Source organism: Copadichromis virginalis, linkage group LG19 (genome assembly GCF_057382275.1).
Source record: "Copadichromis virginalis isolate Kocher_CV1m ecotype Utaka linkage group LG19, C_Virginalis_male_GT1.1, whole genome shotgun sequence".
Classification (NCBI taxonomy): domain Eukaryota; kingdom Metazoa; phylum Chordata; class Actinopteri; order Cichliformes; family Cichlidae; genus Copadichromis; species Copadichromis virginalis.
The window spans coordinates 17,003,767-17,031,415 of record NC_140636.1 but is presented as its reverse complement, the minus strand read 5'-3'; the positions used below and the strand labels follow the sequence as shown (position 1 = coordinate 17,031,415).

Sequence of the window (27,649 nt, the reverse complement as noted above, 5' to 3'; positions counted from 1 at the left end):
AGTTTCGCCAACTATGTCAGCACACCAACTCTGAGCCAGCTTTGGTAGGCATGTAAACTGGGTTTTTACATGAGTATGAGTATGTGTGTTAGTAGTGTTTTGTAATTTTGTACAGTTCTGAACTCATCAAACAACATCCATTTCACAGTGAATACATTCTAAACTCCAACTAATAAAACTAACTGAAGTGAACAGTTTAACAATAAGAACTAAACTGGAAAACTGCCCAAGTAACTCAACTGATTTTGAAATTTCCCCACAGATCGGTTTGCCAAGTGTTTTTATTTTGAAATTACAAAATAAAGGGCTGACAGTTTTCTGTAGTTCAGTTCCTGCATTAGAGTTAAATTACATAACAAACGCCACAGTGATTGAATTTAGGATTTTAATCTGGAAAAAATTTACGACTGAAGAGCTTTCTGTCGGTGCTGGCTCTCCTGAATGACCTTTGAACTTTAATTCCCATCTAAAGTCCACGGTTTATTACTTGAGGCTTGTAATTATGTAAGCTCACGTGTGTCTGCCTGTAACTGTTCCAGCTGTGCATTGTTTGACAAAAAAAAAAAAAAAAAAAAAAAAACGAGCTGAGTCATTGTTATTTTTCTCTGTAGGGATTATAATTTCTTTATTAATATTGTACAGTAGCTGTATAGTTACAGTTTGCATATACACAAAGTGATGGTAAGCACTTCTCAGAACAATATCTCACTCTCACACCAAACATCACTCATCTTATTGCTTCATATTTTACACAGCTCGTGCTGAAGAAAACGGCGCTTTATTTTGTGGCAAACCTTTCCTGTACACTAGGTGGCAGCAGTGAGCAGCACCAGCACTGATACATGAAAAGAAACAGGAGCAGCGTGTGCTAGTAATGAGAAAAATAATAATAGAAAGCAATGTTTTGTTTTAAATAAAGCAATATAAATCAGGGCCAGAAGCAGAAGCAGTGGAAGCAGTTCTTCCTCCACTCACGGCTAATTTAGCCCCATTTCAACACTGACACAGGTTCTCTTTCCCAGGCCAGAATTAGGCTGGGCTTTCCTTGAAGCCACCTTTCTGAGCAGCCACAGGACCTTTAATTTAACACATTTAACAGCAGATTGACAGAGTAGCGTTTAATTAATGGGTTAATCGTCAGTTTTTACATGAGGGTCGGTATCTTTAGTCTGAAGAAAAATATGCAACAACTGGCAGCATTTTTTTTTATCTCCTCTAAATAAAAGTATCACCCATCCTTCACTTTCACACCCTTTTCTCCTCATTCTTGTTTTCCTTCCTCTTTTCCCCCTTTCTCCTCCTTTACCCTCAACAACCATTTTGGCAGTCGAACACATGTACATGTGAGAGCGTGCATTCATCCCATAATAGTTGACAAATGCTTGAATGTCAGATTATGAACTCAGAAACAGCCCATTATTCTGACTTGACTTCAAACCTTTTTGCTTCACCGTGCGTGGGTGGATGCAGATCCCAGCTTCCACGTGTCACAGTCTTGTGGTTGCACTTCCAACTCTTTTCCTCTGATTCATTTTCTGCCGAAACCTGACTCCCGTTAACGTTGTTTACCCTCCCCTCACTTTCCTCTTTCCGGCTCCACTTTCACATTTCACATCTCACACGTACTTTCAGCCTGTAAATTTACTGCATTTACAAATCTTCACGCCGTGCAGCGTGAAGGTGTTTCCACTGTAGCTGAGAAAGAGCGCATTCCTTTGCTATGTCGCTGATGAGGCTGGCATTATTTTAAATTAACACAGTACAAAAATAAAGCGACATTTAAAGAATATTTGGAGAATATCAGACAGAGCTTTATGACTCCAAGCTCATTGTTTCATATTTTAAGCTGCGTGGAGCTTTAAAAAAGCTTTAATTGCTTTTTTAATACTCTTTTTTTTTTTCATTCAGCATTTCTCATGCAGCTGAACACTTTGAGTTATGAATTTACGTCAGCTCTGCAACATCTTGGTGAAAATGCACACTGCATCTATCACGATTTGGCTCTGTTGCATCCACACAAATAGAAGAAAGTGGCTCCATCTTTGTCCTCCCCTCATTCTGCTCCTTCTTCTCCTTCTTCTTCTTCTTCTTTCCTGCATGCATGCCCCCTCTTCGAGCATGAGGCTCCTGATCTGGGCTTTATGCCAGTGAGCGTTGTCTGGGTTTGATCCTTGGATACAGCTGCAGAGAAAACAAGACAGACACAGAGAGCTAGAAAGAGCAAGCGAGGATGTAGGTGAGGTCACAACATCATGTCAACATGTTCTCAAGGTGCCTGAACATCTGAAGGCCAGCAGACTGAGGGGCATCGTGTGGGAAGAAGGTCTTCCTGCATTTGCATGTTTTCTGTGTGGTATAAACTGAACAGAACATAGGACAGACAGGTACTTGACATACTCTTGCTGCTCTTTTACACCATCTATGTGACGCCAAGAGTTGGATGGGGCAAACTTTTCTGCAGTTAAATAGCTCAAAATCAGAAATCTCATCTTTTCTAAGTGTCCTTGACGTCTTATATGCTAACATGAAACCAGCTGCTTGAAACTTCAGAGCAGAATTTCAGTCAGCCCTAACCTTTGAATAAAACTGGACTATTCTTTGAAATAAAATCCTTGTCAAACACACATGAAAAGTTTCTCTCTTGCCTCCCACAGAGCAGCATCTCCACTTCCTACTTTCACATAACCCCTAATCTGGCTTCTCTCCACTGGCCTTCTGTATGTCTTAGAGTTGATTTTATGATTTGCTGCTACATGGCACAACTGTTGGCACCATATGAATATGTTTACAGGCTTAGATCCTCAGCTGGGTCCTCCTGGCACTGTGAAAGTAAGGTGATCGTGTTTATATCATCAGGGTCACTCTACTCTGCCTGAGGAGATAAAACTCACAGTATCATCGACTCCTTTGAAGTCTTTCTCTCTCTTTTTGTCCTTGAGTTGTACCTGTTCTTATACTAATGTCTAACTTTCTCACTGTGATATTTTCACCAGAGTCGCTCTTTTGGTTTCGGTTCTCTCACCCCCAGCAGATTTCTGGGCACGTATCCCTCGCGGTCATTCAGGCGCGCCCACCACCACTCTGTCTCAGTGTCGTCATGGCGACGCACCACAGTGATAGCATCACCTTCGCTGAAGGAGAGCTCATCAGACTGCTGGGCTGTGTAGTCCCACAGGGCATAGACTAAACCTTTGTTCATCACACCCAACTTTTCCTGCACACCTGTGAGAGACACAACGATGACTTTAGACGTTTACCTGTGCGATTATGGTAATTGCACACGCAGGTGAGTGCGTCTGTATCTTCCTACCGTAAAGGAACTGGGAACACTGGGTGTAGCCCTCTTCCATTTCTTCACATTTGTCCGCGGCTGTTTCCACGTCGCTGATCGTTGTGGCAAAAATGGCCGCCCCTGACTCCACCAACATCTTGCAGAGGTGGACGCTGTTACATGAAGCTGCACAGTGCAGCGGGGTCCTGTGAAGACAACAACATTAAAAGGGACCTTGCAAGGAAGAAAAAAAGGAAATTTGATGATATATTATGTTACTGTAATTGCAATAAAGATCTTTTGTAGATCTAAAGCAGAGTCAGCTGAGCTTTTAGTCGCCTTAACTCGCTTGATCAAATTTTGTATGACTGGCAGAGTTTGTGACTTCACAGCAAAAAAAAACAAAAAAAAAAAACTGTTAGCATAGCAGATATCCAAAACTACCAAACTGCTGTCCCTTTGCTGTTAGCTTCCTTCACAAATAGATTCACCCATAGGTGGGTCTGATCCAGCTTTATAAGCCAGTATTGGGCTCATGAATTCCCCTTATTATTAGGACTATCCCCTCTTTTTGATATCATATTGAGCTAAAAGTAGAAAAAACTGCATATACCAAGCATTTAGAGCAGTATCTGAAATCTGAAACGTTGCCTATGTTTAATATGAGCATCGCAATTCGGTCAGTATATGCAGTCCTATGAAAAATGAAGTACACCATTACCGTTTGTTTCCATAGGAATTAGAAGGGTAAGCGTTAGCACCTTTATAAAAACAGAACGAGACACCAGCATATCAGCACAAACTCCTCGTACCAGCTCTCAAGCACAGTGGTGGAGGGATGATGATTTGGGCACCTTGTAGGATTGAGTTACCAAGGGCTTCTCTGTATACCAAAGTATTCTAGAGTCAAACGTGACAGCTGAAGCGTCACTGAAACTAGGTCATGCAGGAACACGATGATCCTAAGCACAGCAGGAAATCTACAACAGCTGCAATGGCCCATTCAAAGTCCAGACCTCCAAAAGAAAGATTGGGTCAAAATTCCTCCACACTGATGTGAGAGAGTGATGAAATCCTTCAGAAAACGATTTCTCCAAGTTACTTAGTTTAGCTGCTAAAGGTGGTTCTGCAAGCTACTGAATCGTGGGCTAGATTTTTTCACAGCACTGCGCACATTCCATGTGAGAGGAAATAAAGAAAAGGATTAGGTCCTCCTTCAACATGAACATTTCTCTTTTTACCAAAGTTCATTCACTTCCAATCAAAGAAAGAAAGAAAAGATGTTCCTGTAATGCATTTTAAAACAACTACAGTTTAAATTAAACTAACCACGAAAGAATCAAATGCATCAGTAATTAAATCAAGCAACTTGTGGATACAGACCCTAATTGCATATTGTAATCTCCTCCTTCAATACTGCTAAGGCAGCTGAGTCAAAATGAAATTGGAGTCAATTATCTCTGTCACTGCTGCCTCTGAGCCGAGCTCCAGCACCGCCACCACAAAGCGTGCTCATTACTCAAACTCCCTCAAGTCCTTCATGCAGCCGCTGCTCTGTTATTGGTCTCTGTATTACTGCATGACGCACAGACCGAATGAAGGCACTGACCATCCGTCACTGTCGGCTGCGTTCACGTTAACTCCAAAGTCCAGCAGGAACTTCACAATATGGTGATGACCAGCACAGACGGCGTTATGAAGAGGTGTTATGCCTTCGTCGTTGGGCATGCTGGGGTTTTCCACCTGAAATAAAAAGAGATGCGTATAAAGAAATATTAGACTTGGAGAACGCCGGAATAAGTTATTAGCTGCTCACCTCCACAACGGTGATATCAGCCTGGAGAAGCTGAGAATGATCTCAGTGCAAAAGTCAGGAAACAACATGTTTTGAGCAGGTTGAAAACTATTGAGTCTCACAGCCTCAGAGTGTAATAATATCAAACTGAGCTTTTTGTGGATCTGACTGTTTCCTTGAGAACATTAACTTCAGTTTAAAGCCTAAGAAGTCAGTAAGGACTCTCTTCTCCCGTGAGTGATGGCAGGGTTTCCATCGAAAGATGTGAGGCTCTGTTTTCTCTGCTGCTACAGAGTGCATCCCCGACTATAACTTGTACAGTTCCCTGCTGAGACCTCCTCTCTACTGGCACAGATTAAAGGGAAGTATTGTCAGGAAGGTACTGAAAATGCTTTAAAACTGCCTGGTAAATGGCAAATTTGTTGAGGCAGTCTGCATGTGGGTGTAATTACTGGCATGTAAAAATATTACACTGTTGCATAACCCAATGTTTTTTTTAATGCAACACAAAAAAGTAACCTTTACAAGTGTAACCACATTGTGTGATGATTTTCAGCTCTGCTTAAAAATTATCTCAAAATCTGAAGGCTCTGCAGAAGTTTCCCTTGTCTTCTAAGAAGGCCAGCTTTCCATAGTTGACCAGCTGCTACCTCGCACTTCAGAGACTATTTGTTCAACAGGACTAAAGAAAATATCATCAGGACAGCTTCTGAGTTCAAATGCACTCGTTATTTTTTTAAGTTTACTGTTGTATGACACAAGATTTTTGTGGTTTAGGTCATTCTCCAAATGCAGATCATATCTCTGTTGATGATAACCCCTACTGTCTCTTTACTGTAACGGCATATCTCAAGCCTCATCACTCATTCTGACACATTTCAGTGTCTTCACTACAATAAGTTTCTTCTTCTTCTTCTGGGCTCAGTGGGATGCTGGATATCGGCTTCTGGCCCAAATCCTAAATGATAGCGATCCATTCGTGTCTCATCAGTGCTCCAACCTGATCACAGTCGGTGTGCTTCTGCTTTTTAATCACTGACCACATCAAAAATGTCCTCAAAGACCTGTCTTGATGCCTGCTCAATCATCCAGGTAAGAGCATCATCCAAACCGACGGCCAAACTGAGGTCACTTTGATGAGTGATGAAACTGAAATAGTGCTTTCAAATGTCTGTGAGTCAGTTTTCTTGTTTTAGCTTCTGCGTTTAGGAATCATTTGGAACTATGGCTGATGTAGTTATAGAAATAAATTATATTCAACTTAATTTTACCTTTGCAAAGCAACACAGTAATCTTTGCAAGTATGAAAAGTGAGACTGTGTTATAAGAGCACTATAATTGCACAACATCATGTTCTGATTTACCTCATATATGATTCTCTGCACCAGGTCAAACTCTCCCTCCAATGACGCATCCAGGAGAAGAGCCAGAGGGTTAAACTTGACTCTCAGGCCGTGACCGGTTCGCTCTGATGACGGCTTCTTCAGGTTGGTTCGCTTTACCTGCAGCAAACAGCATAAGAGAAACAGTAAAGAAAATGAACCTGGTGTATTGTTGTGTGACAGATGCCCAGGTTTAATGTGTATGCTTTGTGTTGTTGTATACATACCTTAGGCAGAGTGGGCGGGGCAGGAGGAGATGGTGAAGGAGAGATGTGGCCAACTGAGTTTTGAGCAGGACTAGAGCCTCTCTGGTTGTTATTATTTTGGTCCTCTGGTCTCTCAGGTACAGGAATCGGGCTTGATTGGGTCGATGGTGAGACGCCGTTGCCAGTCTCTGCCGCTGCTGTTGTCTCTTTGGATAATTCTGTCGTAACTGCAGGAGGAGACGAACGGCGGGAATCCGAATTCAGGTTTTGGGCTTCACACTCCGCGGCTGCTGGAGCGACCTGTTTATCTCCACGTTCTACGTTTCCATTAGCTGAATGAATGTTGTCCATGTCTCCCAAAAGGCAGTCCGGTTGGTAGAAAGTATTGCCTAGAATTAAAGAAGGAACTTAAATCTATATATATTTAGGCACACAGATGTCACCTGACCATCATATGTCGGTGTCTTACCTGAGCTTCCCTCCATGCCTCCTGCTAATGTGTTGAACCTGCAAAAAAAACCGGCAAAAACAAATTACATTTTTCCATTTTGATTCTGTTTCTGTCTTAAATTCCTGAAAGTTTTTTGTTTGTCCTGGTGCAGTTAAACATGTGGTAGCACCAACCTCTGGTAGAGCAGTTTTTGGATGTTTGGCCCCTGAGGGCCTTCAGGTTCAGTGATCGAGCTCCGTTTCTTGAGGGGCCGCGGCGCGTTGCTGAAGCGGCGGCGGAGAACCTCCAGGTCTGCATCGCTCTGGTATCGGAGCTGAGAGTGGGCTGTGGGGGACAAAGCTTTAAAGCTACTTTCTTTTTTTGTCATTTGTTCTTGGCAAAATGTATTTTTTTCTGCTCCTGTTTCTTAGATTGTATCTTTTTTCTTTTGCTGAAATTATTCCCAAAAGCTCTTCAGGATAGCGTGATCTGTGACTGATAAGCACACTACCATAACTTAATGAGAACTTTCTTTAAGACTTACAGTATAAAAAAGATATAAATGTGATATTCTGGGATTTAAAAATCTGGTCCTGCTTTTAATGATTTCCAAGGTGTGGGCTACAATTCAAGCGGGCCAAGAGAGATAGATTTTTTAAATGTCTTTTTTTAACATGTTCTCGCATCTTATTTTTGTTATCAAGGGAAAAAGTTAAGTACAAAAAGATCTAAATGTATCATTGGAAAAAGAAAGAATTAAATATATTTTATTTGGCTCACGTGATTAAAGGTTTGGGTGTGTTTCAGGAGATTTGGAAGCAGGCTGCAGTTTGAGAATGGCTGATTTAGCTCTTTCTAAGGAAGGTCCTCTGACTCAATTCTAGGGCTGCTCCCAGGAAATCAATGCTTGACTGAACAACTGACATAAAATTTGTGGTTAAATGATGAAGGAGGCTGGAATATGCTTTAGTAAGAATAAAAAGCTAATAAGAAGAGTATCACTCAAAGAGACCAGTGAAGACACGGGAAATTTATGAAACTATGCGAGTAATATTTCTGCAGCCAGTGTGACTAAGTGACTGGTTACTGTAATAAACTTTAAAGTGTGTAGACATGCATTTAACACCCAAACAGAAAATAAACAAATGCATTTTTTATAGTTCAAAGAGCGTTAATTTATACATCTTTTGCATATCTAGATTGCTTGAAATGAGCTTTTTCAATCCTTAGTGTCGTATTTAACATGATGTGACATCTTTTTCAGTGTGCAGACAAATATACTTTTTTTTCAGCACAAAGTTTGGCCTAAAATGTGACAGTGCATTAAGTGCTGCTCCATCATCTGCCTCCATCCTATCCCTGGCTATCATCTGTCACACCAACCCTCTGCATGTCCTCTTTCATTACATCTGTGAATCTTTTCTCTGGTGTTTCTCGTTTCCTCCTGTCGAGGTCCAGCGTTCAGCATCTTTATCACTCTTCTTATTTTAACACAAAATGTGTTTTCTGGTATTAAACACATACAGGAGAAACATTTTAACAAAGAAAGGTAACATTTATTGGTGATTGGTTGCACCTACCAACTGGGGTGAGCTTAGTGGGACTGAGGGGACGAGGGATGTTGTCCACACTGGGTGGAGGTTGAATTTGGCCCTCGCCGCTCTCTCCTCCTTCTCCTTTTCCTCCATCTTTATCTGTAGCTTCCTCCCCTGATATTTTTACTCCTCCTCCTCCCCCCTGGAGGAAAAAGACAGGGGATGGAGAAGTGGAGGAGGAGGGGAGGATGGGTTTACCGTAGACTGTGGAGAGACAGGAAAAAGGATGGGTTATGGTTTGTTTTCACCTGCAGAAGCTGTCAAACTGTCTAAACAAGTAATTGCTGTTTAATCACCTGCTTTGACAGTAGCCCTGTTGCTCAGAGATCCGTAGTTTTTGGCCTGAGGCTGCTGTAGGTACATGCTGTAGATGGAGCTGCTGTTCATAGTAGCAGGGCCCTTCCTGGGGGACTGTGGCCTGGAGGGATGGTCCGGGACGTAGGGACGTACGGCCACCGCCGGAGGGGGATCTGTCCGCTCTGTTTGTGGGGACAGCGGGGAGGGCTGGGAGGTGGTGGCAGAACCTAAGTGCAGAAACAGAAAAACAAAGTTATACAATCAACAGGACTGAAAGAAGAAGAAGAAGATAAGCTTTTATTTTAATAAATAAAACTATTTATTACCTTGGCTTGAGTTAGGAGGGACAGAAATACGGTGCTGTATTTGCTGTGAAGAGGGGGATGATGAATGGGGGGATGAGGCGGCACCGGATCGAGGCCAACCCAGTGTACCAGGGGCAGAACGAGGCAGGGAGCTCGTGGCGCAGTGATGTGCAGCTGCCTGGTGGGTGGCACTGGGGTACGTACCATAACCAGAGGGAAGCTGGTGGGAGGGAGACACAGATATGAAGTATACAGTGGGGCAAAAAAGTATTTAGTCAGCCACCGATTGTGCAAGTTCCCCCACTTAAAATGATGACAGAGGTCAGTAATTTGCACCAGAGGTACACTTCAACTGTGAGAGACAGAATGTGAAAAAAAAATCCATGAATCCACATGGTAGGATTTGTAAAGAATTTATTCGTAAATCAGGGTGGAAAATAAGTATTTGGTCAATAACAAAAATACAACTCAATACTTTGTAACATAACCTTTGTTGGCAATAACAGAGTATTTGACTAAATACTTTTTTGCCCCACTGTAACTGCATAACCTATTTTTTTTTTCTTCTTACACCAAGACATTCATGACTGCTTCCCATGGAGATTTTCCTCCTTAGACATTTTGAGTTGAAAAGTTCACACCATCACTTCACTGCTAAGCAGAAGCCTCAAGTGAGCCTTGATACCTCTATAACAGCGCTTACAGTGCAATAAATTATTTATTATGATCACAGAATTCATGAGAATAACTAATATAACTGAGAATTACACCAGTACCTGTTCTGGACTGTTGGTCCTCCAGTCTGTTACGCTCTTAGTGATGGTGGGCCACGGTGCTTCATTGGCTGAAGGGAGAAAGCGGCAGAGAGTCAGGGAGCCGAGGAAGGGATCAAAACAGGAAAGGAAATTAAAGTGAGAAAGAAGCAAATAAATCCAAATGGAAAAGACAGATGAAAAAAGATACTATAAACGGTTAAGTAACTAAAAAAATGATCGGTTAAAGGGAGTGTATATAATGTGTATTTGTTGCATATACATGTATATTTTAATGCTGCTAAAATAGCATACACAGAGCATGTCTGTAGTTTACTCGGCAACATAAATCCAAGCGGACAATGCACTGATTCCCAACCAGGCGTACTCCAGGCGCTTACACCTTTCACTTTTCAAGAGTTACAATTAAATTAAAAAAAAAAGGGTTCTTAGCAAGAAAAAGTGAGAAAATTAAGAATGAATGGTTGAAAAGGACATCTAAAATAACAATACTAAGTAAAGGTAACTCATCAATACTTAAAATTTGTAGCCAATATAATTTAAGTTGTAATAATGCACAGTGACTGACAATAGCAGTCACAGAAAATGACTCGTGGCTGCAGTTAAACTATTTTTACTAGAAGAATAAAACCTCTAAAAAACAGGAAGCCGCTACAATCAGGGTTTAAAACAGAACAAAACTCTACAATGTGAAGTTTAACTCAGCCTCTGTCTCTGCAGAGGTGTTGTTACATAATAAACTGGCTCAGTTCAGTGCAGAGTCACAGTAGTAAATCTTCAGCCACTGTTGTCTGTGACAGCTAAGGTCAACAGCCTAGCTCAATGCTTTGGAATTTCATGGCAACTTGGCCACACCCTTGAAGACATTTAACAGGAAATAGCTTTGTGAAGAAGTCAGGTGATCTTCCAAGGTATTGCAGAAGTGGAGAAGAAATGACTGATGGAGATCCACCATCAAAGCCGTGGCGCTAAAATGGCTAAATAAGTGCTGCTAAATAAAATTCCACATAATGTTAAACTCCAGCAGCCATTTACAAACTGTTACCTAACCATTTCGCCCAGTCACGTCACAGTCCTGGCTCATACCAGACTAATACTGATTAACTCTTCAACCCAGGAGCCACGCAGTCTGTACAGTAAGTTGTGCTGCGAAACCTGTTGGCTGCTTTAACCCGCTGACCTCAGGAAGAAAACAGTCACGACAGGAAACAAGCAGTCAGTTCTGTGAGAGGTGGAAACTTGGCCGCCTGCCCCTGAGAGCCCAGATTAGAAGCAGTCACTCAGTGTTATAGAGGAAAGACAGTTTACAGCACAGTCACGGTACGTCCTGGTGCAAACGACAAACGGGTCATGCAGTAAAGCGTTTCAGCCTCACCACTCAAGTCTCTTTAGTTCACCATTTTTAAGCGTTTGAGTTTGATATTCTGTCTGTAAAATATGATGTTGCCATAATCAGCAGCCACAGCATTTAATGCAAACAAATGATTAAATGCAATGCTCTGCTGAGAAATCTCTCCTCCTGCCTTTGACGTAGATAACAGCCCAGCTCTGTATCTGAACAGCATCATGGTGGCTCTGTGGTTCCAGGCAGACCATTCTGTTTCTGAGTTCTCCCCTCTGAGCTCCAGTTTCTCTCTCCATTTAAAAACATCTAATTTGATGCTGTGAGGACGCTTTCACAAGAGAGATTTCACTTCCTGTTTAAATAAAGGTTTGGCTGAAAAACTGCACGCTCATACAGTAATGAAATCAACAGGCACACATGCTAAAGCATAACCTGATTTATAGTCTATTTTTCTTTAAATGCGAACATGTTTTACAAGATAAAATCATTTCGTATTAAAAACAGAGCGAATTCACGACAATGTTTTTGAAACGTGAAGCGTAATTTTGATCTTCTTTTGCTGCTGGTTCAGTGAATTTTGGTCGGAGAGAGACCAAAGCTGCAGTTTCGGAATCTGTGAGATGTCAGCTTTCAGCCCCGACAGCGTGTCCGTGGACGTGCCGTCAGGTGAACGGTCCACACTTTGTGTTTACATCTTTTTGCGGAATCCGTTTACCTGCTCTTTAATAGTTCTGCTGGTTGTTGAAATAGTTTTGTGAGCTTTAACATGAGATGCTGGCATTTCTCGCAAAATACATTTATATTCAAAAATCAATTCAGGATTTAATGAATCGATATTGTATTTTTCCAAACTAAAATCGATTTGAATCGGAGAAAAACGATTTTTTTAAACACATCACAATTATTGAGGTCATATATAAGAGAGGATCACGATCATTTTCTCACAGACTTTTATATAATCTGACTTCTATTTACAGCTGGAGAAGTCGCACCCTGATGGCCATGAATAAAAATGCAGCTTTTCAGAGCCAGACTCAACAGCCACCTTTCATATACAGTCACACTACAAAAACTGCTTACAAATGGCCTCACGTAATGAGAAGGAACTGAAGGAGTTCACCAGAAACAGATCCGACATCTTTCACCCAACCATCAGGATGCACAACAGAAAGCTTTAGATCCAAATATAAAATTATTATAAAAAGTAGTGTAATAAATATCCATCGTTTCAGCACTTTCTAGCAAATATGAGCCAGTTTTGTTTAACATATTTTAAACAAATAAATGATTCCTTGCTTTGCTTTTTTTCTGGGCTTAATCTCCCCGATGACATCACCCTCTCACCTAAAACCTCTTGTTATCCGACTCCCTCACACACTCATCACACGTACTAAAGATAGCTACAATTCAGGCTTTCTCTCATTCATGTGCAATGGCCCCCTGCCCAGTAGACTGTTGATTTGATTTACAACTACGAATTTTCCGCATTACATAAGCAGCGACATTAATAGAACTGTGGCATTTGCTTTGGGATTCAAGAACACAATGGGTGTTAAAACAAAGCTGGTTGAAGACTCTTTATTTTACTTCAGTGTAGGTGAAAAAAATAGATATCGGCAGTTTAAATTGTATTTTTCCACACTGTGTAGGAAGAGATGTCGGAATAAATAAACTCGAGTCTAAAGCCAGACTTTGGTTTATTTTCTGAAGCTGTGCTTCTTAACCCTGAGCAGCTGTTGGCTATCAGATGGCATGTCTGCACCCTTGTACACTCGACCTTTACAATTTAGGGTCCTTTGAGCAGCTGATTCAATTATGTTTTGTCTCTTTACCATCTGGTCTGCATAGCGGTTTAAACACAAGCGTGCTCGGTTTGAATGCATCCACTCTGGGAGTCAGATTAAGAAAATGTGTGCTGTGAATGCCCTTTTCTATTTTGGGTCTTTGCAGCTGGCTCCAAAAGTGAGTCAGTCCCTATAAACTCCCGTGTTAAAATGTTCAAGTTTACAGCAGATATGAACACATTTAGAACCACATACACAGAAATTTTAAGCTCTCTGTATTAAATTTCCCCTTCATGACAATAACGGAGGTCAACTTTTAGTAAACTCAGTTCCTTAAACTGAACCGCTCAACTACATCTGTGGCATTTTGGAACATACTGGAATCTTTTTAAAATCCATTATCTGAAAATGACAGTGATCGCTATGTAGACTGCTGGACTAACCTCCTAATTAACTTGCACTAATTAGCAGGAATACAGTCTATGATAACTGCTCATGAACATGTTTTTCTGACACACACACAGAGACACACACACACACACACTTATTCCTGGACAGAAAAATAACTTCTTGCTGGACTGGGATGGTTTATAAATCGAATAAAACATCTTGCTCTGAATGAGCACCATCACTGGATCTTTCTAAAAATATATATATATATAAAATAGTGTCAGCCCTAGATTTGAAACCTCTGACCTGATTTGAACCGATTTAACGAATGTTATGTGCCTTGTATATGAGGAGCTGTACACAAAATCTCAGTCTCCTACCTACAAAACTGTGTTTTCTACAAGGCTCCAAATCTGCTGTCTCAGATCACACATCTGACATTAACTTTCTATGTTAACTCAAGCTGCATGTCTCCAGTTACTCTCAAGAGCAGCACCCTGACCTCCTTAGAGGCCATATTTACAGAGCCATACCACCAAATATTCACCCTAAAAAACTCACACAAGCAGTTTCTAGATAACAGAATGTTTAAACGTCTGCTCAAAAAATCTATTAAGTGAATCTTTCGAGTGGTCATCCCCTTCTTTTTCACATAAACATGTGGTGCTATGTTGAAATAATATTATAACCTATAAACTAATTTTCACTACTATCCCATACACTGTTTTGATACTTTACACTTGGATTTGTGTAAGGTGACTTTTGGCAACTGAGCAACTTGGTTTTTGTGTAAAAACGAGGAGTTAAGGCTGAAGGTGCTGCTAGCATCGTGCTATCACCAATAAACCCAGCGGTGAGTAAGTGTGTTTAGTGGTTTCTCCTGGACTCACTGTTACTGTCGCCCCCCTGAGGGGACAGAGGCCCCTCCCACCGCTCAGTGGGCTCTGACAGGACGATGTCTAAATCTGACTCTTTCCATTGGCTGGGAGGCTTCCTGATGGCACTCCTCTCTTCCTCTGTAAGGCCACACCCACCACCACAGACAACACCAACCACGAGACAGTAACACCCACCAAACAACAGCACAGACGTAAACATCACCACCATGACATCGGAATGACGAAAACAACAGCGAGACCCACACCAGCACCACAACACATTACAAAACAGCAATCACAGAACCACCACATTAAATCATTGAACATTGGAGAGAACACCGACAGAGAAGGGGAAGAGGGAAAAAACACGACAGGAGAAAGAAATGGAAGAAGAGCAAGTTAGAGGTCAGACAGTGATAAAGACAAACCAAGTCTGGTAAAGCACAGAGACTTAAAATGGGGGAAAAAAACAAAACAAAATAAACATCCACCAACCTGAGAGGGAGCGAATGTGGCTGAGAGGGGTGGGTTTGGGCGGTGGGTCAGCTGGGAGCGGGTACCCTGGCTCTTGTCTCCCCTCGGATGGAACCTGGATGTAGGGGCAGACAGCTGCCACTCGACCCGAAACTCCAGCACCGGGGTGGGAAGAGCTTTGAGGGGAGGACAGAGTGCCTCCATTCATACGACTTAACTGAAGTGGACACACACAGACACCCAGAATGAGACTCATATAACATGATAAAGAAAGACCAGACTTCTTTGCAGACTGCACCTCTGCTCTCTTCTTATGCAGGCGTTCTCTCAGGTCACCGATGCGTTGATCCATCACGGTCACCTGGGCGTTCCTCTTGTTCAGCAGCTCCTTATTCTGGGCCAACTTGCTGCTCTGCTCCAGATTGTGCCGGTTACGAGCCTTAAAAACCCCCAAAACGTTTTACTCACATTTATGATTTCTGACACCCAAAGCAGGCAGGAGAAGGTCGCACTAAACATCTTTTTTTCTGCAATATTTTTATTATGTTTTTGATTGGTTTTAAAATAGCTGTGATCAGACAGCCACATTATATCCACTGTAGGTACCAAACTAGTATAACCTCATGGCATTCACAGTGTTTATTGCATTGCTTATTTGCATGAGCTTCTAAAACATATTGTTCCCACATGCTTAGATGGTTTGGTGGTGCAGCGGAGGTGTTGGTAGAACAGGTGTCCTTTGTTTTTCCAACCAGATTGAGACATAAACATTTACTACACATCTTTTCAATTAGCCGTAAAGATTGCTTGGCAAAGGCCAAGTGTTTGCTCAGGGTATAGTTTACCTGCAGCTCCTGGTAAAGTTTCCTCAGCTCCAGAGCTGCAGGGCCTGAAAGAGGCGATCCCTTATGACCAGTGCCTGCACCCTGGGGTCCCGTGGGTGCCCCCTGACCTGGTGCACCAGAGTGTAGCTGCAGGCGTCCTCTCCTCAAATCCTCCAGCTGCTGAGTCAACTGTTAGACCAAAATTAAATACATATATGTGCACATATATCTTATCAAATCAAATCTGCTTCAAAGTTTATAGAAACCAAATAAATTTTCATACCTGGTCGACTCTGATCACCGCAGTCTGCAGCTCCGCCTGCTTCTCCTGAAACAGGCTGCTCACATGGTCAATCTCTGCAGCTACACACAGAGAGCAGGACGTCAGATTGAAATTACATCGCTGTAGTTATTAAGATTTTAGTGCTCAGATTCTACAGAAATACATATAAACACCGAGCACGCTGTAAGGGACTGAGTAAATGGTCAAAAAAAATCCCTCACGCTGCAGCATCAAGGCTTTATGAGGTTAAATTCATGGTCTTTTAATATGCAGTCGTTTACTTCAGGGCCTGTAATCCACAGTCACCAACTCTACAGTGTTACAGAGTGTTTAGGCTTACAGAGGTTTCCGTTGATCAGTTTGCTGTAGTCGACTTGGCCTCTCATGGCTCGGATCTTCTTCAGCTTCGCTTCCTGCGTCTCCACTCGCTCTTTGAGCCGCTGCAGCTTCTCAGCTTCAGACTGAAAAAGAGAAGTCAGTGTTTAAAGTGGTTAAAAACTCCCCATACACTCAAGTGGTGGCAGTTCCAGTCATTTAGGTATACTGAAAGGATACCTGCTCTGTAATTTAACTAAAATGTGACCCAAGATGCAGAAAAATACATGTTTTAGTTGATTATTTACTGTCTCAGTTTCAGGAATAAATGCCTACAATGTGTTTAATTTGAAGATGCTCAAATGAATTCTGAAGGTTATCCAATGAAAGCGCAGGTATTTGCTTTACTTGGAAAATACTTGAAGACAGCAGTAATCAACAGACAGAGCTTCAGCACCTGTTAACATTTAGCCCTCTGACAGACAAACAGGAAACTTAACCTTCAGCGAACTGGCCTCTAGGTTAGACTGCAGTCACATTATTAGATATAAACCACATAAAGGAAGCAGTATGCAGATTATTGTATTTTAAACTGTATTAGTTTGATGAATATATTGCTCACACAATTGTGAGTAAAGCAACAAAGCAAACTTTAAATAGGGTGTCCTTGTGCTGTATAGACTCAAAGGAGACTAACAGAGGTGTGGATCGCACCTGTGACTGTCCCTGGTTGGATCTGCCTCCTTGCTGAAGATACCTCAGTCTCTGTTCCTGCAGGAAACAAAAGTACAGTGAAAGTAGAGTCATTTCCAGACTTTCATTTATTTCATTTGAAAAGTGGCATGGCATTTTCAGTTTTAAAGAAACTAAATCATGTTTTGCAAACCCAGCCAGAAAAAACCTAAAAAATACTATTTTTATATTATAAAAATAAGATTATCTGGTATACCAACTAAACTTAGCGAGGTTGAGCCCGTTTTCACTTGGAGAACCTGAAAGCCTGTTTTCTGAATCAGCTCACTGACTGAGGAGGATCCTACACAAACAGAGGAGCAACAGTGGCATTTGTTCCAGCACTTCAATCAGCAGAATTCAAATTTGATAAACGTGTTGGTGTTATTCGGTTACGTTTTCAGCACTGGCTGTTAAATCCAACTAAATGACTATAGAAATGAAAACTACGTTTCAAGTGGTTTTAAAAGAGCCTCTGACACAAATATTTTGGGTCTTTAATGAATTCAGGCCGGTGCTGTCGACTGATTGGCCAGTTTGCTGTCTGCCTCATTATTTGTCAAGCTGTCATTCAAAAATTTCATGAGTTCTCAGTGAAAAACAAATCACATTCAGTTTATGCACTGATGATAGAATTATTTCACGGTGCTCATGAATTTGATTTCCTCTGTGACCTTTCCAGGGAGTGCCCAACGTTTCGCCCTGTGACAGATGAAATAGGCCCCAGACCCCCACTGCAACCCTGAATTGGTTGAGTGGTTAAGAAGATTAATGGAAAGATGGATAATATTTCCTGGTTTTTGGTGCTTTGAGAACACATGCATGTGTTTTCACATTGTTCCCTCTCATTTTGCACACCTGCATGTTAATCTTATTTTTCATAAATAAAATCTTATTTCAAATGTTGGTGAAATAGATTAGTGTGCCGCTTCATACCATGCATCCTGTTGTACACACATAATACCAGATTATATATATCAGCAGCACTAGCACCAGCAGCTTATTGCCGTGTTTAAGTGTTTATCTTTACTCTACATAAAACATGCATTTTCTGGACCATCACATCTGCAGCTACACACAGCCGTCATCTATCTCAACCTCAACCTTTACTTGAGCCTTAAGATCTTAATAAAGCTGAAACTGTAAGTCAAACTTGGAGACACCAGTTACCCCACTCGTCTAATATTTTACCAAAGAACAGAATGTCAGATTCCTCATTAATGAGGAATTAATTAAAGGCTGGCATCACTTTACCAGGAGCAACAGTGAATTGGAGTACTTAATGACTTAAGTACAGTTTCCACAAACTGCAAAGAAATCTAGTGGGATAAACTGGGCCCTTTGGTGTGCAAGTACTGGTCCGTGGTCCACATGTTGGATGCCCATGTGTTAGACCTAACAGTCAGCTGGTCTTCTGCATTCATAAAATATGAATTATTCATTTAAACGAGAAGTGTTTTCAGTGCTGAATAGTGAGGGCAGGAACACTTAATCATCTGGCCGTGCACATCCTTAGTCAACAGCATAATACTATAATAACTGCCATGCATGCAGTTTATTTTCACCCGATCATCACATCCAACTCCGAAGACCATCAGCTGCTATTGATTTTCATTTAAGCTTGTGTGTATCTATGTATCTGACACACACAATAAACTACAGTGAGGAGACAGAGAAAGGCTGTGATGTGTGATGCTGACTGAAGCAGTTTACACCACTCACTCTGTATTTTGCAGGTACATAGTACGGCTGACCTGTGTGTGTGTGCGTGTGTGTGTGTGTGCATGCGTTTGTGTGTCTCTCTCTTTCACATAAACACACAAAGAGGAGGAGAAAAGGGCATGTTGGCAGGAAGCTGCCCTGCTAACACATTACATAAGAGAAGGGTGTTTAATTACAGACGTAGTGCAGGAATAAAAGTTTTTATGTTTTCGACTTTTTATTTTCCAGGAAGTCATCAATCTACGTTTCGTTATATTAATGTTGAGAAGACAGAAAATGTTTCTACATCAGCGCCTGGGATTTTTTTCATCCAGCAAGGAAATGCTTGAGCAAGCTGGAAGGAAACACTTAATAGCTGTCAAATTACAGAAGCAGTTAAACTGCTGCTTTAAAAAAAAAAAAAAAAGCTGGATATCAGCATTAAACTGACAGGCAAAAGAAATCACTTCCACAGCAGTCTTGAAAAACTCAAAATGGCCAAATAAAAGTTTGTGGTTGATGCATTTTATCGAAAACTTTACCAAATGAATGCCGTTTGGCTCACTTTCCTGACTCCTTCCTGGAGTACAATACTGGGTAAACTTCCCAGCAGCTGTAGATCCCTGCTGAACTCATTTCCTGCTAACTCAGAAGGCCACTTCCTGAATCTGGGGATGGGGCCGAATGACCATGATCTGTGTCTCCAGATATTTTCTCACATGTGCTGCAGCCCTGAAGCTTTCTAAACATCAGCCAAAAGAGTCAAAAGTGAGAAAAAGTCGAGTTCACACCACATCAAAAAAGAAACATCTTTACCCCTTTCTTTGATAAAGACCTCTGTTCTGAATCCAGGCAGTATTTGTTTATCCCCAAGGGGCAATTAACATACAACAGAGCAGCATAACGTTGACGAGAAGGACAATAAGAACAAGCAATAAGAGTGAGACAATAAATACACAGAATATACAGTTTTAAAATTACACAGTTTTTAAATTAAAGTGACTGAAAGAGGGGGGAGAGAATAACATGAAAGCATGGGTCTATGCTGCCTTGTATCAATGCTTCATGCTTGTGGTGGTTTAATGGTGCAGGAGATATTTTCCTGGCACACATTTGGCCCGGTAGCACCAACCGAGTATTGTTTAAATACCACAGCCTACTTGAACGTTGTTGCTGACCATGTCCATGCCTCTATGACCACAGTGTACTTATCTCAAACTCTAATTAATCTCATATTAGTTTCTTTTACATGACAATGAGTTCGCTTTTAGTCCACTACAGCATGCTTGGGATGTAGTGGAATGGGGATTTGCATCATGGTTGTTCAGCCGATAAATCTGCAGCGACTGTGTGAGGCTATCACATCAATATGGACCAAAATCTCAGCACTAGCAAGGTCCACCAAACAACATTTCTACAAGTCTAACTTCTTTTTTATGGTCAGCCTAGCTAAAAATCCATAGCTCAGTCTTCTGCAACAAAGCCGGCTGCAAGGAAAAACAAAACTTGCGTTTACAGTTCCAACACTCTGAAATGGGCTAGAACAAACTGAGCCTGTGGTGCTGTAGTTGCGTTCCTATTTTTAAGTTCAGCTCCTATGTGAAGGCTTTCCAAATGTTCAAACGACCCAAATTATGTTGTTCTAAAACAGAAACTCTTTCATGACAAAACAGACGCACTATGTAAAGACCCACACTGTCCAGTCTCTCAGATCTGCTCAAACCGTCTCCCTTCAACATCAACAACGTGTGCACATCTACAACTGACGGGGTATATATGTACTTGAAAAAAACAACGACAAAAAAACGTAATCTGGGCGTAGCAATATTTTGACCCATGTCACCTTGGGCTTAAGGGGTTAACGTGCAAACTCCCCAGCACAAACTTACTGTGACCTTCAACTGTGCGAGTTTTCATCGATTTGTGCTGATGTGAGAAGAGCGCTGGTAATAGTCTGGAGAGCAGCTGTCATGTGCGCTTCCTCCTGCACGCTCCACCCAGGCAGCTCCCTCAGGTAAACCTCACTGAGTATTTCTAAACCAGACTATCTCCTGTGTGGTGCATGTAAGAAACTGCAGCCTCGGAAAAAGTCTTAACTCAATTCTCCCCAGCCTACGTCTGAAAACGACATCTCTCCTCCAGAGCCAATCTTTCACGTCGTTCCTCAAACCCTGAACTCAATCACACACACACACAAAAAAAGATGCATGTGATGTGATGCGCACACACATTCATCTGAGGCTCCAGGGGCCTCAAAGCCGATCTTTTCAGACAGACTCTAATGTAGCTAACCTTACATTAACTGACAGGCAATCCATCCAGCAGCTCTGTGTGCGTGTACAGTATGAGTGAGTGTTTTACCTTGGCGAGCAACATCTGTTGCTGAGCCTCTATTTGTTGTTGTTGTCTTGTGGCCATTTCTTGGAGCTCAGAGAGGGTCAGCTCCACACGGGGAACCTACACCGGCACACAGGGGTTATACATTAATACATTATGTACATAGAGACAGACAGTGTTTTCCCACAGTTTCCATCCATTACACGTCTCACTGTTGCTGTCGAGATGAAAACCCAAACTGTGACAGGAGATAAAGCACAGCTGCACACATATATCACCTCACATTTTAGGTCACTGAGCAGCTTCACTGAATGTTATTAGGCAGGCAGCTGGTGGCTCTGGAAGAGCGACAGAATTATAGTTTAGGGCTAAGAAAAAAAAAAAAATCGCCAGAATCATCCCCTTTCCCTCACAGCATTTCCTTACAGATACATCTCTGGGAGAGTGCTTTGTTCAGGAATATCTTTCTAGAGACTGATGTGTGTTTGCGTGTACGTGTGAGGGTGGGAAACGGGGAGGAATGCCTTTAGCAGACAACAACGGAAGGTTTCAACCCAGCTACATCCTACTATTGTGCACATTTACTTATGAACACACACAGACACACACTGCACCTGGGGTGTTATATTCATTTCCAGTTCACAGTGAAGTCAGACAAGCTGGATATGACTACATCTGTCCTTTAATAGCCAGGTTATCAGAACACGGCTCCACGATTACAATACTTTTCAACAGACTGCGGTACAGTATTATAATATTTAATAATTATTGTTTGACAGTTTGACTCCTACAACACCAGAAAGGTCTGGCCTCTGGAGATATTTTACTATCAGCGTGTGAATGACTGATTATGACATAATACACTACATCAACTTAAGCCATCCTAGGACAGAGAAAATGGAGTTTCAACCTGGGATTAAAAATGCGATCATACTATTAAACCTCAGACAGGCTTACAGCTTCATTTAGTTTAACCCCCCATCCAGAGTAACATTGACGTATGAATATCATCCATCACTCCCATTTGGGCTGAACAAACTCCGCCTATTGTGCTGCAACTGTATTCTTGTGCAAAGTTAATCTCAAATCTGAAGCTTTTCCAAATGTCAAAATGACTCAGATGATGTTCTACAAAAACAGAAACTGTCTTATGGGCAAATGAATGCATGAGCATTAAAGATCAAGACTCTGTACACTGATATCTATTGAAATTTGCTCCCATCAACATCTTCCATTTTTAAGACTCGTCGTGTGACTGTTGTTTCCAATTTTGAACCCCTAACATACGAGCCATCTGCCCACATCACCGGGCGAGAATGTGAGTTGTGAATAATTTTTAAAAAACTGCGAACTTTTCAGTTATGCTTAGTTTATTGCATTACATCACCAAGAAGTATTTATTTCCTTGGTCAGCCTTGGAAACACTATATGATTAGTATAGTAGATTACTTATACGGCACAGATATCTATTAGGGCAGTTTGATCATCTAAAAGGAATCAGTCGGGACCTGAGATGAAACCCTGAGGAATACCAGAGTTAACAGATTGTGGTGGGACAACATTATAAGTAATATAAACGAGTATGGCAAAATCTAAGATGGTTATTAGTATAAATGATATACTCACAAACAGGGAGTATCAGAGTATCAGTAACAGAGGTCTAAACAGTAAAACCAGTGCAGATGGGCCTTAAATGGGAATCGCTTGTAAAGGCCAGCAGGGGGCGGTTGCTCAAGAACAAGACAGATTGGATAAAATTCTTGGCAACTGACTCGTGATTACTTTAGTAAACCCTTTTCTCTTGAGTTTATGGGCTCAATCACTAGTTTCAAGTCCAATGTAATAAAACATGATGTTCATTTTATAAATTATGGTCCTTATTAGTGACCCTGAGACCTTGAGTATGCAATGTCCTTCGGTTTCTTTGTCATGTGTTTTCACTTGTGTCATCTGGTTTCAAAAAGCTGAAATGGTAATGGCCAAAATGCTTCAGAAACCAGCGATTACAATGTTATTGGCATTACAGTGGCTACTTCCTTCTTTATACTCAGTCTTTGGATACACAGTTTTAAAGGGTCAGTTCATCTATGTTCAGTGCACTAAAAACATTTTTACTTATGTGAGTTCTGAGTTCTGATCATTGCAGGTTTTTGCCAGATGTCTGCTTGAAACCATGGACGTTTTTTTTTTTTTTTTTGATGGCGCTCAAGGAAAAAAAATCCCAAATCAGTCTTTTTATCTAAATAATCTACAGTCTTCTCTGTGAGAGCTACATTGGTGTCTGTTTGACTTGAAATGATTATTGGCAGTACTTCAGTGGCCTGAATTTGGGGACTGCTCCGATTATCGGACACAGAAACTGGAGACAGAAGAGTCTGTTGTTACTGGCATTTAATGGGACTTGGAGTAAGGGTTGAGTAGTTCAAGTAAAAATGATTTTTTTTCCCAGTGATAAGACAGAAATAGTTTCCAAACGTTAAATTAGGGTCGAAGAGGACGGAGGCCACTGCAAATTTTGTTAAATGTGTGAAAAAATATTGATGTCTAAGTGGAGACTTAGATGTGCCATGAGTAAGGGAGGCGCTGATGAATAACTCCATTACCCAGAACAGCGCCCTTGGGTTATGACACAAGTTATGAAATCAGTGAAACAAATTAAAATCATCATCAATTTAACTACTGGAAGCTCTAACTCTGGCAGCACTAGTGCTATGCTAAATATCAGTATTGGTGATTAATAGCCCTGACAGCCACACTGTGCTATAGACCGTGGACCGAGTTATGTAAATCTACATAAAACATAATGCACACATAGTGTATTCCACTGCAATACATCATGTTTTAGACAGTGACATTATGCACAATACACAAGGTTTTCCAGGCAGTGTCGCCACATATCATTAGCTAATTGCTGACTTTTGGGATCCTGTGGTTCCTCACTTTGATGTGCAACAATAATTGCATTGTTTTCTCATATCTCAAGAGTAATTTCAGAGCCAATCAGCATAAGACACTTTAAGATTTTTTATATTTTTTAAGCCCTTTCAGTCTGATATCCCTTTAAAATGTATATAATGCATAGATGGAACTACAGGGTGGGGCTTCAGACAAGCAGCAAAAAGCAGTTTTTATGCTTACATGCAGTAACCATACGTGGTTGATGAAGGATGCAGTCAGACTAGGCACACTTGTCTTGTGCCATGCCTGAGCCTGATAGCCTCCCCTCCACACAGACTAAACTAAAACTGTGCAACAGCATGCTTCAGTCTTTTCTGTCCACTGCTGAAACCACTGCTCCTTTCTCTCTCTCTCCTCTCAGTTCCTCGTTCTTTTAGTGCACGCTCTGCGTTTTTATCATGAAGAAAAGTGCTTTTGCAGAGCATCGTGAGGTTCATGAGTTTATGTATTTATGCTTTAATTGGTGTCATTTCACATCGGCCTTTCTCGTTGCCTTATTGATTTATGAATTTGTTAACATGGCGATTTTCAGTTAAACTTCAGAAATGCTGTTGTTGGTGCCAAAATGTTGAAGTTCTACATAGTTACAACATGCACAACGTGTCCTCTCGGACCCACCTGTTAAAGTCAGACAGGGCAGAACGGATGGATGGTCTGACTTTGGGGGTCAAACATGCTCAGGCACAGCTCTGATCACCTAAAGTGAGTATACACTTCATTTTTACTCTGATATAAAGCCGTCCAGAGACCATATATAGATTTCAGGCACCTAGTGACATAATGTGGCAGGACCTGAGATAAATTCTCTCAACTTCCACAGAGTGCAGGATGCCACTGATTGACATATGACCTCATGGTAAATACATTAGTGGCTTACCAAGGCAACCAGAGCCTAAAATGCCCACTAGTAACCAGCAGTCAGTTTCAAAGTCATGCATGATGATGGACTCGTTTCCAGTTGCAGCTTAATGCCCGTACAGTCACCTGGATGAGTTGCCAGCATTCTTTCTCATGCTACATGCATAACAATCCTACTACTGCCAGCACTGAGGACCTTTTAGAGCTGTTCATTTGAATATGTTTTAGTAAAATTTTTCCTGCCGTGTATGATTTTTGTTCCATTTTTCACGTTATTCATTAAATTATATTGTCATCTTTTTTCTGCCTCTGCTCTCCATCACAGCCGAGCCTGCTCCTATTTTACCTTTAAGCAAGAAAAGTAATTGTTTTCTTTCTATTGCTTTTGTATCACGAGTGTTTGCACAGGAGTACACGTGTGTGTTATTTGAAAATGTACTAAACTAGAACCCTGCAATGCATCAGCACTTTTCACATTTTGGAGCCATCGCAAATACATTTTAGAAGCATCTAGAAAAAGCTCTGAAGATTCGACTGCAGCTGGTTTCAGAAAAGCAAACATGATACGTATTGCTCTGTAAACACCCTGAGCAGTTTTGCTGACTTCCTCAGTTTAAAAACCTCCGTCTGCAGGACTGAGGCTGAGGATCGCTTGTCAGTCAAAGCAGTGTGTGAGACAGTTTTCCTGGGATTTCCTGCCACTGAAGTCCTCTAAATGCTTCAGCTTCTAGCTTTCCACTGATTCAAATGGGAACATGCACTCCAGCTACAGGAAAGTTAAAAATTCACCTGACACTTAGCCACAGTGTCATGCCGCTCATGCTGTTAAGACACTCTAACACATCCTGCAGACTGTGTTGCTGCGAGCCCCCCGCTGACGTTAACATGCAGTTCCTACCAGCATCCCGCTGTGCTGTATTTACCTGCAGGCTGTCCCATGTGATCCTGCAGGAGCGGACTTTAATTTTGCTGCATTGTCCTTCAACAGTAAATTCCTGCACCAAATCTACCTCATTCCACTCCATCCTCACAAGCGTCTCAGAGACACGCCGGACCTTAATGCTTTCTGATGGAAAAGCGTTGCCAGAGGCTTGCACGAGAACCGCTTAAAGAGGAGGAAATGAGAGCGATCCTTATCACAACTTTCCCTCTCGTCCGCCTGGTGATGTGCTGAGATTTACGACACTCGCTCTTCCTCTCCCTCACTCGCTCGGCCCACACACCCTCCCTTCTCCTCCTTTCTCTCTCTCTCTCTCTCATAAAAACTCTCGATTATTAGTGCGTTCTCATGTGTCGTTTTTACAGAGAGCAAATCCCACCGATGTGACACCGCTTTCAACTGCCACAGTAAACATGAAAAAACACAAATAGGTGCGAAACGAGAGAAGGAACTCCTCGCCGCCCTCGTTTTCTGTTTTCTTTCAGTATCACCCTCTTTTTCTGTTATTGCTCTCAGTTTCCAGTCTCTTCGACCTCAACCTTTTCTTCATCTATTCGTCTCCACTCCTCCTTCACTTTTCTCTCTGCTTATTAAGCCCCATCTTTCTCCATATCTGTATTCTTTCATCTCTCTTTCTCTCAGTCCTTGTCATTTCTCTGCAGCTGGCTTTTTGCTGCAGCGACATCCTCTCTCACTCTCTTTCCCTCTCTCTCCTCTCACACCTCCCTTTTTCTATCTCCTACTTTCTCTCAGAAGGAAAATCACTGCACCACAGCCTGATGGGGCACTAGCTGCTCTCATCAACCTCTGCCTCCTGCTCCAGATGTGTGGTGTAAAAAAGGTGAAGATGATCAATGGCTGTGGTAGTATGCATGGCGCACACACTATACAGTTAACAGCTGACTGCTGCTGCGTCATATTTTCATTCACACACACACACACACACACACACACACACACACACACACACACACACACACACACACACACACACACACACACACACACAAACAGAGTGACATGTGACTCAGTTGCTGCATCACACATTTTCATCTTTCACACAGACAAACACACATTTGTTATTCCTCCTGTTCTGGGTGCAGCCCTCCATGGTCGTGACTGTGCTGTGTGTATAGTATATTGAGCTATGTCAACTATTTATAACCAGCAACACTGATTTTAACATGTTGTACTTTAGGATGCGAGTGTTATTTCTTTATAATGGATGGAAACTTTGTATCATTGTCACTGCAACAGTTGCTTATTGCTTTATAGTGGAGTGGAGCAGTGTGCTTCCTGAAGTCCACAATAATCTCCACTGTCTTCTGGGCATTCAGCACCAGGTTGTTGTGGCAAAAAATAGCAAAAATAGAAAAAAAAAATAGCAAAAAATAGCAAAAATGTTACTTTTAACAGTTTAATAGTTGAAGCTCAGATCTCCCAATAATTTAATTCTTACAATGTTTTTCCAAACTTGACTAAAACGTGACCTCTTTTCTATGAGTGACTCCGGGAAGGTTGGCAAAATTACTTGGGTTTTTAAGGAAATGGAAATCTTGACGCTAGTATCTGCAGACTGCAATGGAAACACCAAGAACATTAACTATTGCACCGGTGCCATCAATGAGTTCAGTCTGCAGCCACTTTAAGAAGAGGATCACAGGGCATTCTTCTAAGTTGGGTAAGTTTAAGGGAGATACCAGAGCTTTTAACTTAGTTACTTCTGTAACTAAACATCAATTACATTTAAAGTGTTTTCTTGTTGCGGCCTGCATT

At 41.6% G+C, this 27,649-nt stretch overlaps 1 protein-coding gene across 4 annotated transcripts in view; it reads right to left on the bottom strand.

The window, feature by feature from the left end:
• Positions 1 to 601: 601 nt before the first annotated feature.
• LOC146685863 (apoptosis-stimulating of p53 protein 1-like) overlaps positions 602 to 27,649 on the bottom strand; it is a 56,527-nt gene continuing 29,479 nt past the window's right edge. For 2 of the 4 annotated variants that reach the window (XM_085440689.1, XM_085440688.1), the window contains exons 5-24: positions 21,142 to 21,237; positions 17,062 to 17,118; positions 16,373 to 16,493; positions 16,033 to 16,112; positions 15,771 to 15,938; positions 15,224 to 15,364; positions 14,947 to 15,142; positions 14,464 to 14,589; positions 10,058 to 10,125; positions 9,303 to 9,501; positions 8,976 to 9,203; positions 8,665 to 8,883; positions 7,279 to 7,429; positions 7,124 to 7,161; positions 6,676 to 7,043; positions 6,431 to 6,568; positions 4,881 to 5,014; positions 3,311 to 3,477; positions 3,023 to 3,222; positions 602 to 2,181 (exon numbers count right to left, since the gene is read on the bottom strand). In XM_085440689.1, the coding sequence (XP_085296815.1) occupies positions 2,140 to 2,181; positions 3,023 to 3,222; positions 3,311 to 3,477; positions 4,881 to 5,014; positions 6,431 to 6,568; positions 6,676 to 7,043; positions 7,124 to 7,161; positions 7,279 to 7,429; positions 8,665 to 8,883; positions 8,976 to 9,203; positions 9,303 to 9,501; positions 10,058 to 10,125; positions 14,464 to 14,589; positions 14,947 to 15,142; positions 15,224 to 15,364; positions 15,771 to 15,938; positions 16,033 to 16,112; positions 16,373 to 16,493; positions 17,062 to 17,118; positions 21,142 to 21,237 (2,937 nt within the window). In that variant the 3' untranslated portion in view covers positions 602 to 2,139. Of the gene's footprint in view, positions 2,182 to 3,022; positions 3,223 to 3,310; positions 3,478 to 4,880; positions 5,015 to 6,430; positions 6,569 to 6,675; positions 7,044 to 7,123; positions 7,162 to 7,278; positions 7,430 to 8,664; positions 8,884 to 8,975; positions 9,204 to 9,302; positions 9,502 to 10,057; positions 10,126 to 14,463; positions 14,590 to 14,946; positions 15,143 to 15,223; positions 15,365 to 15,770; positions 15,939 to 16,032; positions 16,113 to 16,372; positions 16,494 to 17,061; positions 17,119 to 21,141; positions 21,238 to 25,856; positions 26,129 to 27,649 lie in introns of those variants that run through there. The other 2 variants (XM_085440691.1, XM_085440690.1) reach the window with 2 other exon arrangements.